This window comes from Equus przewalskii, chromosome 4 (genome assembly GCF_037783145.1).
Source record: "Equus przewalskii isolate Varuska chromosome 4, EquPr2, whole genome shotgun sequence".
Taxonomy (NCBI): domain Eukaryota; kingdom Metazoa; phylum Chordata; class Mammalia; order Perissodactyla; family Equidae; genus Equus; species Equus przewalskii.
The window spans coordinates 101,435,676-101,448,349 of record NC_091834.1 but is presented as its reverse complement, the minus strand read 5'-3'; the positions used below and the strand labels follow the sequence as shown (position 1 = coordinate 101,448,349).

General features: G+C 54.5%; 2 protein-coding genes across 13 annotated transcripts in view; both read right to left on the bottom strand.

Annotated features, from left to right (window-relative positions):
- Positions 1-43: 43 nt before the first annotated feature.
- REPIN1 (replication initiator 1) lies at positions 44-5,397 on the bottom strand. 6 transcript variants are annotated; one of them, XM_070616730.1, is made up of 3 exons: positions 5,109-5,397; positions 4,242-4,439; positions 44-2,834 (listed from the first exon to the last, which is right to left on the bottom strand). In XM_070616730.1, the coding sequence occupies exons 2-3, from the start codon at positions 4,396-4,398 to the stop codon at positions 1,105-1,107; spliced, it is 1,887 nt and encodes a 628-aa protein (XP_070472831.1). In that variant the 5' UTR covers positions 4,399-4,439; positions 5,109-5,397; the 3' UTR covers positions 44-1,104. The 6 variants fall into 6 exon arrangements, with proteins under 6 accessions (XP_070472831.1, XP_070472829.1, XP_070472830.1 ...); XM_070616728.1 differs by having other exon boundaries at positions 4,242-4,368; positions 5,109-5,368; XM_070616729.1 differs by having other exon boundaries at positions 44-2,831; positions 4,242-4,368; positions 5,109-5,362.
- A 2,847-nt stretch (positions 5,398-8,244) lies between these two features.
- The window catches only part of LRRC61 (leucine rich repeat containing 61), a 32,063-nt gene continuing 27,633 nt past the window's right edge, over positions 8,245-12,674 (bottom strand). For 2 of the 7 annotated variants that reach the window (XR_011539317.1, XR_011539314.1), the window contains 2 exons: positions 11,529-12,368; positions 8,245-9,223 (listed from right to left, as the gene is read on the bottom strand). The gene's annotated coding sequence lies outside the window, so the exon portion shown is untranslated. Of the gene's footprint in view, positions 9,224-11,328; positions 12,369-12,674 lie in introns of all 7 variants that reach the window. The other 5 variants (XR_011539318.1, XR_011539315.1, XR_011539319.1 and 2 more) reach the window with 3 other exon arrangements.

Here is a 12,674-nt window from a genome sequence, read left to right as displayed (position 1 = left end):
CCCACAGCTCCCTAGGAGAAAGGAACACTTCTCAGCCACCAGCTCTAAAACCAAATCTTTATTCTCTAGTTTGAAAAGGAGGGTAAGTGGTTGTTCTGTTTCGTTCCAGAGAACAGAACAAGGCCCAGTAGGTAGAAATTATAGGAAAGCAGATTTCATTCATTTTAAGGAAGAATTTCTAACAATTAGAATTATCCTACAGTAGAACCAGGGCCTCAGGGGGTGGGGATTCCCTGTCACCTAAGTGTTCAAGCAGAGGCTGGGCATCCACAGGCTAGAAATGCTGAAGAGGAAACACCCCTACTCCCATCAGCCGAACCTCCACTTTCGGTGGGGCCGTCCTTCCCACCCGTGTTACTTCTGGAAGGAGTGAGGAGGGCTGGATCAAAGCCTGGACACAGGCTTACCCACAGCCAGGGGGTGCTCTAAGCGCGAGAGGGTGCTGGACAAAGCAAGTCAGACCACCGGGGAGACACCTGGGGGTTGACCTTCTCGGAGGAAAGGGATGAGCTGAGTGCTAACAATAGATGGGTGTCTCCAAGTCTGGGGGCTAGTGCAGGGGCAGGGGAGGGGACAGGGTGGGACAGGTTAGAGCAGCTTGGCTTCGCCTCCCAGTGCTGGAAAAGGCCCAGGTGCTGCCTAACAAGGCCAGCAGGTTCTCCCAGGGTAGCCACCTGGTCCACTTTTCCTGCGGAGCGCTCATTTACTAAGGGCTGTACCACACCTACATCCAGGAAGGAGGTGAAGAAACTCATAATGAAAGACTGGGACATTAAGGCGTTAACACCAGAGGAGAAGAGTCTTCCTGTCCACTGGCAGCCCCTCCAGCTGGAAGGCTCTAAGGGACAGGGAGGGTAGAGCTGCTATTGCTACTTTTCCAGGGCACAGGACAGTGAGGACCGAACCTTAGCAAACAAACAAGAGCTGGAGGCCGGGGTCCCTGCGCTCTGCAAGTGGGTTCCCTGGCCGCCTGGGCGGGCTTGACCTCCCTCTAACAGGGCCCAGCTCACACCCCGCCTCCCTCCGATCCCTCGCCTACACCAGCAGCAACACAGGCGCCATGGCCCACTGCAACGCTCCCGGGGAAATGACGCCCCTGCTCTCTCAGACATCATGCTTCTTCTGATGGGCCAGGAGCTTCTCCTCGTCGTCAAAGGTCTGGCCGCAGATGGCGCAGCAGAAGGCGCCGTCCCGGATGTGGCTCTTGCGGTGGGTGATGAGGTTGGACTTCTGGCTGAAGCTCCGGTCGCAGTCGGGGCAGGCGTAGGGGCGCTCGCCCGTGTGGATGCGCCGGTGGGACACGAGGTTGGACTTCTGGCTGAAGGCCTTGCCACAGTCGGGGCAGACGTAGGGCTTCTCGCCGGTGTGGATGCGCCGGTGGGCGGCCAGGTAGGGCTTGTGGCGGAAGGCCTTGCCGCAGTCCGGGCAGACGAACGGCCGCTCGGGGGCGTGGTCACGCCGGTGGGCCGCCAGGTGGCTGCCCTGGGAGAAGCGGCGCCCACACTCCTCGCAGGCGAAGGGCCGCTCGCCCGAGTGGACCCGGGAGTGAGCCACCAGGTGGGTTTTCTTGCCGAAGTTCTTCCCGCACTCGGCGCAGGTGAAGGGCCGCTCCCCCGTGTGCTGCCGCTGGTGGGCCCGCAGGAAGCGCTCCAGCCGGAAGCTCCTGCCACAGTCATCGCAGCTGTAGAGAGATGCGGGGGTTCCCGCCTGGTCCTGTGGGGGCTCTCCTGGGGCCTCCAGCGGAGGCTCAGGTGCAGGCCCCTGCACAGGGTTCAGTGGGGCCTCTCGGGTGGGCTCTGACGAGTGCTCCGGGAGTCCGGCTGGCAGCTGGGGGCTCCCCGCACCAGGGGCGCCCTGGGTAGACCCTTCGGATCGCTTGTGGATCTTGCTGTGAGACAGCAGGTTGGGTTTGTGGCGAAAGCGGCGCCCGCACTCCGTGCACGGGTAGGGCTTCTCGCCGGTGTGGATGCGCCGGTGTGAGGTCAGGTAGGGCTTATTGGTGAAGCGCTTGCCACATTCGGGGCACTGGTGAGGCCGCTCGCCCGTGTGCACTCGGCGGTGGGCGATCAGGTTGGGCTTGTGCCGGAAGCGCTTGCCACAGCAGGCACACTGGAAGGGGCGGTCCACCGCGTCTCCGCCGGGCCGGGGGGCGGTCACCGCGGGGCGGCCCCTGGGCCGAGGCCCCAGAGCCTTGGCTGCTGCCTCCTCCAGGGCCTCGGCTACATGAACCCGCTTGTGAGCAACTAGCTGGTCCCACTGGGCAAAGCTCCGGCCACAATTGCCACATATGAAGGGCCGCACCTCAGGGGCAGGAGGGTGGCACAGCCGCAAATGAGCTCGAAGCTGCTTTCGTCGCCAGAAGCGTCTCTCACAGTCAGAACAGGCAATGGGCCGCTTTGCAGCCGAGTGGGCCCGCAGATGCAGAACCAGGGCCACCCAGCCCCGGAAGCTCTGCCCGCAGAGGTGGCAGGCAAAGCCCAGGTCTGGGGTGGCAGCAGCATGGACCTGGCAGTGCAGTGCCAAGAAGGGGGCGTGTCGGAAACGACGGCCACACTCAGGGCAGGGCAGGGGCAGCCGGGCCTGGCAGCGTCGGGCGTGAAGCCACAGGGCCACCCAGCCCGGGAAGTGCCTTCGACAGTGGGCACAGCGATGGGCCCTACCCGGGGCCTGGCTCCCCGACTGGGCTGCAGAAGTGCCTTGTGACCTCAGCCCGCGGGGCTCCTTCTCCAGGGTCCGGGGCGACTCCTGGGAGGGCCCGGAAAGGAGTCGGGGCTGGGCAGGGCCCGTGGCCAGGGGGCCCCTGCAGCGACGTTCCAGCATCGGTGCTTCCTCTGCTGCGGGGAGAAGCACAGTCACTCTGAAGGTCAGCTCGTCCTGCCCCAGTGCCTCCCCAGCCACCCAGGCCCCAGGGGAGCCCGCCCCTCCGCTCCTGGAGCCCGAGTCTACACTTCCACTTCCTTGTATGTTCCATGTGATTTCAGTCTGGGGCTTCTAGATACCATTTCAGGTATATTTGTCCTAAGTCTTCACTGACCCTGGAAACTACCAGAAGGGAGAAACTCTGACACTTCTTGGAATCCCCCTCACCACAGCTGCCTGGTGCCCGGCATGGAGTAAACACTCCAATGTCGGCTGCACAAACACGCCTGCCTCAGGACTCCCCGGAAAACAGGGCCCCGTTTCCTGACATTGCTTTGTGCTTTTCCAAGGGCTCCCCACTGCCCTCTGCTCGTTTCTACTATGTCCTGTTGCCACATCCGAGCTGCACAGCAACGCTGTGAGGCTGCACAAGCAGACACTAAGCTCCCTGTTTGACACATGAAGCAATTGTGAGGCATAAAAGATGAGAGGACATGCCCGAGAGGACACAGTAACCAACAGCAGAACCAAGACTAGGGGACAGGTCTTCTAAACTCCCAGGCCAGCGTTCTTCCCTGAAAACACCTGGGTTTATAACGATCGCACAGATAGACATTTCCATAGCCTTTCGTTCCTATTATCCTCTCCTGGGCTCTAATCCTACGAGGGGGAGGCACTTTCACACCCCCAACCTCAGTCTCTCAGGGCGGAAGCCTGGAGAGGAGCGAGAACAGCCCTTCTCGGGAACAGGAGGGGGGCACTGGAAGCTATGCCCAGCACAGCCTGACTCAGGGCACCGCCTGTCCAGACTGCCCACATTCTGCCCGCCTGCCCCCTCCACCCACACACACGATTAGGACATCGACTGAAGGAAAGCTCTCCTGAATCCAAGGAACACCCACAACCTGCTGCCCTCAGGGGCCTGGATCCCTGGCTCTGCCTCCCTTGGGGTGGTAGGGATTACTGGGGCAAGAAAAGGGGGGGAAAGAAGAGATTGTAATCTCTGTCTCCTGCCCAGTCCTGCCCCAAGCCTGCAGGGTCTGCCCCCCATTCGCCTCCTCCATGGCATGGGGAGCCCAGATTCCTGCAGGAGGGCTTCCTCCACCCTCTGAGGGCTGGGGTGGTGGTTGGACTCTTCAGGGACCCTCAAGGCCTGCTGGAAAGCTCCAGACACATCCTCCTAAATTCCCTAGAGCCTGCACTCCTCTCCAGGAGCACAGACATGACTCATTCCCAACGCCAGACTGAGCACAGGGAAGATGCCCAGGGTATGAGAATGTGATCCTTCCCCCACAGGTGCCTTCCTTCCGCCAGGATGGAGAGGCCTGAGCGCTGGGGCTGTGGAATGGTTTGGGAACCCAACAAAGAAGACCAAACTCTACCCTGGAGACGGTGGAGCTGGAGGTGAGGATATTTCCAGCTCCTCCCGGGGACGTTCCTGGGGAGACTTCTGCGGCTGCAGCGCCTGCTTCGGCCCACACTCTGGTAGCCCCCAGATGTCAGAGAAAACTGCAGCAGTAAAGACACCCCTACCCCCATGGCAGAGCTCAGACCTCTGAGTGCAGAGAGGCCAGCCTTACCTGTGGGGAGGGGAGAGAAAACGCGCATGAGGCTCTGAGCTCCTCCAGGGCAGTCATCTTTGTGTCCTCGCCAGCCACAACCTCCTCCCCCACCCAAGCCCCACGCCGCGCGGACAGAGTGACCTTAATGGATTTTGGATTATAAATGAATGGGCCCCCTTCCCCAAGGAAGTACTGCTGCAGTTTGGGGGTCACTTCCTCCACTGCTAAGGTCACGGCATGAATTCGCCATGCTGATGGCCAAAGGCCGGCCCATGGCAGGAACTCTGGAATCCCTGCTGGCTCCCCTTCCCCCACCCTCCTCCCAACAGGAATTCCAGGATCGTTTCCCAGGGAGCTGTGCAGGCGAGCTAGTGCGACCACGACTCGGTCAGAATCCCCATGCGCATCCTGGATGGCGAAGAGCCGTGGAGCCCCTACTCCCCGGTTTTGCATTCGCGTGTGTCCCCCGTCCACGCTCGCGGACACACGGCTCCGCGTTCCCCGGGTGGGCCCTCCCGGGTACCCGCGCAGCGCGCCGCTCGCGGAGCCTGTGCGCAGGTGCACGCGCTCGCCCCCCCACTCGGTCCGGCCGCGTCCCCCCCACCCGGCGCACACAGTCACGCGCCGGCAGGTAGGGCCGCCGCGGCCGCGGCCCGCGTGGAACCCCGCACCCTGCCCGGGACGAACCTCTCCGGCGGGGTGCGCGGAGGCGCGTGGCGCGTCCATGAGGCCGGAACGCCGGGCCGGCGGCCGCGCTCGCCACCCGCCGCCGCGACAGCAGCAGGTTCGAGTTCACCACTGCCAGGCCCGTGCCCAGCCCCCCCGCCGGTTCCCAGCGCCACGTGACTACAGGAGCTGCCGAGGGTCAGTCGCGGGCTCGGGCCGCCGGCCGCGGCCGGAGGGCGGGGCGGGCAGCCGCGCCGGCCGAGCGCGCCCCTCCCCCGCCCCCAGCGCCCCCTCGCGGGCCGGGCCGGGCGGGGGGTGGCGGCCGGGGGCCTGACTCCGTTGCCATGGCGACCACAGCCTGGATTCTCCGGGACGGCCCGGCTCAAGTTTCCCGACCCTTTGTCCCGCCGGAGGACGAGCGGTCCTGGGCGACCGCGTGGCCAGACTGTGGTCACTCGGCTAGACCGGGCCTCGCCGGCCTCTTACAGGCTCCCCGCCCCCGGGCCGCCCCCGCGCTCCGGCCGCCTGGCCCTTCGGCCGCGGGGTCTGGGCGCGCGGGTGCTCCCCCTGGCCGGGTCGGCGCGGCTGACCCGCAAGTCTGGCTTCTGGTTTGTTCAGAAGTGGAGAGAGAAAAGGCCCGACCGGGTGACCTTTGAGAAAGGAATGCCTTCGATTCCAGATCTTAGCAAGGAGCGGGCGGCCCGGCGCGGCGGGCGCGGGGGGCGTCTGGGCGGAAGCGCGCAGCAGGCGCGGGGCGAGCGCGGAGGCAGGTGCGAGCCTGCGCCCGTGACTCACCCGCTAGCAGGTGGCCTTGGCTTCCAAACGAAGCACTTCCTGGCTTTTCCAGGCTAGCACCGTTTCACGTACTTTGATGCTTTTCAACAAAGGCAGTTTTTTAAGTGTACAATTGTTTTTAAAACACTTGAGAAATCTCTTGCATTAATAGGAAATAGAATATAAAAATCTCTCATACTTTTAGCTCCTCGAGTGAATTGTATTTAGTATTTTGGTACGTCTCCTCCCGTGTTTTGTCTATGCTTACCTATGCAGATCTCACATAGTGGCATAATGCCGTGCAAAGATGTACTCTGCCCTTTGCACTTAACAATACTGTGAATTTTCTCCCATGTTATTAGATAATCTTTTATGACGTGATTCTTAAAGCAGCATAAATGTACGAACAAATTGTTCATAAATTTTCCGGTTTTTATATCATTATAGATTCATCTTTTATTGCACATGCCTGATTGAAAAGTTCTACAAGTGGGGAACTAATAGGTCAAAGACAAAGTATATTTTTAAGTGTTTTCCAAATTATCTTTCAGGAAAGTGGATTCATTTTCCTTGAGAAATGCCCATTTTTCCATATCTTTGACCACGCAGGCCATTTTTTCAAATTTAAAGTCGTTACTTCTCATTGTTTTGAATTTAATTTCCTAGATTACTAGTTAGCTGACTTGTTCTTTCACACAGTTTATCACCTGTTTGTCTTGTCTTTGTTGTGAATTTGCTTATGGCCCCTCGCCCCCTTTTCTATTTGTCCATTTTTAAAAGTCAGGAGATTGGGTTTATTTCATGTTGTTGGGGTGACCTCCTTGTAAAGTAGGTGGTGTTCACGGTTTCTGCGTTTGGTGGTATATTTAGAGAGGCCACACCAACCTGCCCCACATTAGACTTTATATTTGTATTTTTATCAGAAAATGAGTTTTAATGCCAGTAATGTAAGTACCCCCCCTACTCACAGATTCCCTTTTTTTCCCACCAAAGCTTTCTTAGCATCCATCACCCATTTCTTCTTCCCAAAGAAGTTTAGAATCGCTTGTCAATATTTTTAAATTTCTTCTTAGATTTCTTTTAAAAACCCATTTGAAGAGATGTAAGATCCGTGTCTCTCCACTTGTTTGGGTCTTACTTTACCGTACTCTCACGGTCCAGTTTCATTTGTAGATTAAATCTATAACTTTTATACTTTTCATATAGTAAAATTGGCAAATATGAAAAAACTCCTTTGTCAGATCATATGGTGTTTGGGGTTCAGAAAATATAGTCATAGCATATTGTAGAATACACATCAAGCTTGGTGATTGCAGAAGAATGGATTTTTCTATCATCAATGCTATCAGAAGATCCTCTGGTTTCTACCTAAATACTTAGTAATTGTAGTTAGTATTTAGAGTCCTTATCCTGTGTCAGACACAGGGGTGAACTCTCTATATACATATCTCATTTAACCCTCTTAACCCTAAGAAACATACTCTTCTAGTCTTCATTTTACAAATGAAACAACTGAGACTCGGAGATGTTAAGGAATTTGCCTAAGGCCACACAGCTGGATAGTGGCTGTTAGGAACCGTGTCCCATTCTTAACCCCTAAAGTTATGTGTGTGGGAGGAGCATCAAGTGTAATTGTGAAATACCTGTTAGTTCGGTGTAAATGTGGAGCATCTTGTGCTGCTTGATAACTGCATTCCTGCAAGAGCCCTCCGGGGAATTCCTGCACAGACTCACAAAGCATCTTCATCTGTCCGTAACCAGTCTCTTGGCAGAAAGGCTTTTGGCTTAACCAAGACCCTAAACTACTCGCTCACTCCCCATCCCCCACTGGAAGAAATGTCTTCTCGCCCAGTCAGGAGATAACCACCTGCTGTAGCCTCCTCTTTTGGCATAGCCAAAGGAAGCTAAGTATAGCATGTCTGGGCCTTTGCTCTGGAGAGAGACAATGAGTGGCAAAGGAGTTGTGAGGGATTCCTGAACCGTTATGGCAGCCAGAAATTCTAGGCCTTGGTATTTGGGACTTCACTCCTCAATGTGCCTTAGGGAGGGTGGCGCAGCAACCAGCCAAACGGCCCAGCCCAATGGAGATGGTCTCAGCTGTGGGAGGAAGATAGGCTGTACAGGGTATGGGACCCACTGGACAGCAAAAATTGAGAGGGCCCCTGGGGAGGGGGTGCATCTCCCCTCCAACAGTGCCTGCACCCCCCTACTGCATGAGACGGCAAAGCAGGTGGGCGTGCCAGGGATGAGGGGAACAGCGTCTCCAGAAACCCTCTATGGAGACGCCCAAGTGTTGTTTAGAAGCAGTCCTGTAGCTGCAAGAGGGAAAACTGCATCCACCTCTTACAGATGGCGTCCCAGTCCTCCCCACGAGACGCGCACATACATCCAACAAATATTTATTCAGTGCCCACCATCTGCCACTGTGTCAGGTGCTGGGCCTGATCGTGAGCCAGACAGAAGCAGTCGGTGCTGTTTTTCCACAGTGTGATGGGTGTTGAGAGGACTTTTAACCCTGGTTTAGCGATGGAAATTGCTCTTGGGTTGGTGCTGAATATGGGATAAAACCAGATGCTTGTTGACAATTTCTGAGTGATGACAGTTGAAAAGCTGGAGGAGACTAGGGAGCAAGAGAGAAGAGAGGGAAACTTCATTCTAATAGAACTTACTGTCACTATTGTGAATTCCTGCTTCCGACAGCATCCCGAAGGCAGATTTAGAAACTCACAAATCTGATACCAGCATTCGCAGGCGAGGCAGTGAGCAGGTACCACCTGGGAATGCCCCAGGTGGGCACAGTCACCTGTACGAGCTCACACAGCCCTCCATCCTATAAGCCCTCCCAGCATCCGGACCTGGAGAGAGAGTGGCTGAGGCCCAAAAAGAGGGAGGCCCTGACTGTCCGAGGCCAGCATCTTGGGTGAAAGTAGTCTTGCCAGGTCATGGGGAAACTCTTCAGGAAAATATCAAAATGCTCCTACTTCTGCAGTTCTAAAAATATCCTTGCATGCATGAACACATGCAGAATGCATTGCTCCTGTAAGAGAGGACACTTTTCTGTTGCATATCTAGTTCCAGCAGTCTGTTTTTCTTTTCTTTTCTTTTTAAAGATTGGCCCTGAGCTAACATCTGTTGCCAATCTTCCTCTTTTTTTTTCTTCTCCCCAAAGCCCCCCAGTACATAGTTGTATGTTCTGGTTGTAGGTCCTTCTGTTTGTGCCATGTGACCGCCACCTCAGCATGGCCTCATGAGTGGTGCTAGGTCCACGCCCAGGATCCGAACCGGCGAAACCCTGGGCCACTGAAGCGGAGCTTGTGAACTTAACCACTCAGCCACGGGGCCAGCCCCAGGAGTCCGTTTTTCTAAAAGAAAAAGAACATGGTTGGTCAAAAGGAAACCAGGCAGAGATCTCGGAGTTCCTGCAGCGAGCACCAGAGCTTGGGTACACCAAGGCTGAGGCCCCGCTCACCACTTCTTGCCTCTCACCACAGCCGCTGCGCCCCTGGCCCACTGCAGCCGCCACCTCCTACTCTCCCTGCCTCCTGTCTGGCTGCCATGGAGTCCAGTCTCCTGACCTAATGGAGCCTTTTAAATAGATCAGGTTGCTCACTTCACATTGTGAAATCATCGCAAACCGCTGCCACGGCCTCTAAGGTTCCACCCGGTCTAACCATGCCTCTCTAACTCCGTGTCCCTGAGGTCCTGCGGGATCTCTGCACAGCCACAACAGCTCGTCCCCACCGTGGGGCCTTTGGAGCTGCTGTTCCGTCCACCTACAATGCTGTTCCTCCAGATCTCTATGGGAGTCAATCCCTCACTTTATCCAGATTCGGGCTCAAGTATCCTCTCTTCAAAACTCACTTCCCAATGGCCCTCTCTCCTCTCCACTCCCGCCTGTGCACTCATATCTCATGCCCGTGGCTGCTCTGACAGATGACCACGGACTTGGTGGCTAAGACAACACACATTTATTCTCTTACAGTTCTGGAAGCCCGAAGTCCAAACTCAGTTCCGCTGGGCTGAAATCAAGATGTGGGCAGGGCCACGCTCCCTGCAGAGGCCCTAGGGAGAATCTGTTTCCTTGCCCTTTCCAGCTTCTAGAGCTACATTCCATGTGCTCCAGGGCTCAGGGCCCCCCCTCGCCTTCAAAGCCAGCAGTACCGCCTCCTGCTTCCGTCGTTGCGTTACCTTCTGTCTCTGCTATAGTCAGATCTCCCTGTGCCTCCCTCTTCCAAGGGCACTCGTGATACATTTAGGGGCTACCCAGATAATCCAGGGTAATTGTAAGGGCGAATACAAATTAAAACTCAGAAAAATAAGTTTTAACACTCCCTGGTGCCACAAGGGAGACACTTTCCCCATAACCACCATCCCTTTCCTTTGAAAACCTGTCACTGTGCATTTTTCTCTGCCCCTCTGAGATGTCTGTAAATCTTTTTAAAAGCTCAATAAGCCTCTTGCCAGCTCCACACCCCGGGACTGTCCTTCTCAGGACCTGGGAGCCAGCTCTTTGAGATGTAACCATCAAGGGAGATAGGGCCCTGTCTCCAAGCCGCCGTGGCGCCTGGCCCAAGCCGCAAAACCACCACCTGTCGTAAGGACAGGACAAGCGTGTTTCTCCTTTGGAGAAAGGCAACCCGCTAACACAGGTGGTCACCCCAATTACCTCGTGAATTTGGGATGCACTGTGTGTGCAAATGGCGCCGTCAGGTCCTCTCGTCTGAGGACCAGGTACGGCTTATCTGGGGAAGGTGTGTGGGGGCTGCATCTGCCGTGCTGTATAACAGGGCGAGATTTCTTTCCGTCTTTGCAGTCTCTTAGGGGATGGCCGGTGATGTGCCTCTCATTCTGGTGTAATGCTTATTCAATTAAAAAAAAACTGTTTTCTTTCTCTTCTACCTTTATGGGGAGCTTTTCTGGGCTGGCAGGAGATTTTGTTTTTAATTATTTTCCCCAACATAATCTCCTCATCTCAAAATTCTTAGCTTAATCACATCTTCAGTGCCTTTTGCCATATAAGGTAACAGGCACAGTGCAGGGATTAGGGCCTGGACAGGCATTAGGGCCGTTATTCAGCCCACCACCCACTCCTACCCCATCATCTTTCAGCCCCCCTACTCAGCTTTATTGTTTTCATAGCCCTTATCACCTACTTGAAATTATTTAGATAGTTATTCATTTAGAGGGCTTTTGTGTAGTTACCCACCACAATAGAAGTCACAGGAAAGTAGGGATTGGCCTGTTTAACCATCATATATTCAGCCCCTAGAAAGGTGTCAGGCCCACGGAAGGTGCTGAGTAAGTGTTTGTGGCCCACATGCAGAGGAAATGTACGTAACCAAGGATCCCTTGCTTACACGAGTGGCTCAGAGCACACCGAGTGGCCTGAGCAGCAGGCTGGGTGCTGAGTAAGTGTTTGTGGCCCACATGCAGAGGAAATGTACGTAACCAAGGATCCCTTGCTTACACGAGTGGCTCAGAGCACACCGAGTGGCCTGAGCAGCAGGCTGAGCCACTTGTTTACCAGGAAACTGTAAACTCTCTTCCCTTGGCTACTGCTTATTAAACAGATGGTGGGAGTCCAGCAGGGCTTCTAGTGAGAGAAAATACCACTTTGTCTTATAGAAAAATTCAAATCAGTATGTGAATGAGGCAAAGAGCAGGAACCTGGAAGAAAACTTGTGTCTCCAACTCTCCCACTTGAAAGTCTGATTGTAGGCAGCAGTGCCTCAAACTTATTCGTTTGTCCGGAACATTATTCCAGGATAACTGGAATGCAGGAGCCTTTAGGGAACCTCTGGCTGTGAGGGGACTGACGTGGCCAGAGTCACATGCTCGGCCAGGAGGGCACCCGGCTCCCTGGCGCCCGCATTCACCACCACTTGCTGATTGGCTCTTAGGACCATACGTTGCCAGGAAAAGCTGCAACAAATCATCTCGGTGTCTCAGCCAAGAGGAAAGTACTTGACTTGACCTAGAAATCTACAGTTCTCCCCTCAAGGTCAAATCTCATCTATCATTCCAATACTACGTCTTTTAACTCCAGGCTGGCATCAGATTATATCTTCTTCAACTTAATTCAAAGATGGATTTAGAAGCCAGTGTGTATCTGTTCTTGGCTTAAAATCTACTAAAAGCCAAGCTTGATTTGGAAACACGAGGCAATTCCAAACAGAGTCTCTGCAAAGTCGTTGCAATTTAGCAGAAGCAGGTGTGTTTTCAAGTGTTCTGGCTCCCGTGAGTGGCCTGTGCAGCTGTTTGTGAACACCATCTGCACATGTTTACCAAATAACAAAAATACTACCTCTAACCTTAGCTCATTGCTACCCAGACCCCTCTCGAATAAAACCACGTGGTGACTTGGAGGAATCAGAGTGTAAACCTGGCTTCAACTCAGTGCCTTCTGATCGGCTCCAAGACCAAATCTGGGTCACAGTTAAATTCGGTGCCTTGAGAGTCAGCCAGTGAAGTCGCAGATGTTCTCAGAAGTTGTTTGCCTTCTCTGTCCTGAAACATGAAAAGAGAGTTTCCTCTTAACGGAATTAACATTTATTTTTTGGATGTTATTAGAAATTACACAATAACACATTTAATGACTACATAGTAACATTCTATTAAATTACTACATTCAACAAATAATATACTAAATTTAATTTCATAGCATCCAAACTACTCTAAGTGCCTTCCATGGGCTGAGCTGCTGTGTGTTATCTGTGCCCGCGCTGGTTCACAGTTCTAACAAATACGCATATGGTGTATAAAACTATTGCAACAAATTGGCATGATTTATGGGGCAGATGGAGTTAAGAGAAG

What these genes read in the sequence shown, in the direction of transcription:
- REPIN1 (XM_070616728.1), bottom strand. Translation starts at nt 5,147, where the DNA reads ATGGACGCGCCACGCGCCTCCGCGCACCCCGCCGGAGAG. An exon ending in CCGCGCACCCCGCCGGAGAG is followed by an intron (nt 4,369 to 5,108) that starts GTTCGTCCCGGG and finishes TTACTGCTGCAG; the next exon opens with TTTTCTCTGACATCTGGGGG. An exon ending in CCAGCTCCACCGTCTCCAGG is followed by an intron (nt 2,835 to 4,241) that starts GTAGAGTTTGGT and finishes TTCTCCCCGCAG; the next exon opens with CAGAGGAAGCACCGATGCTG.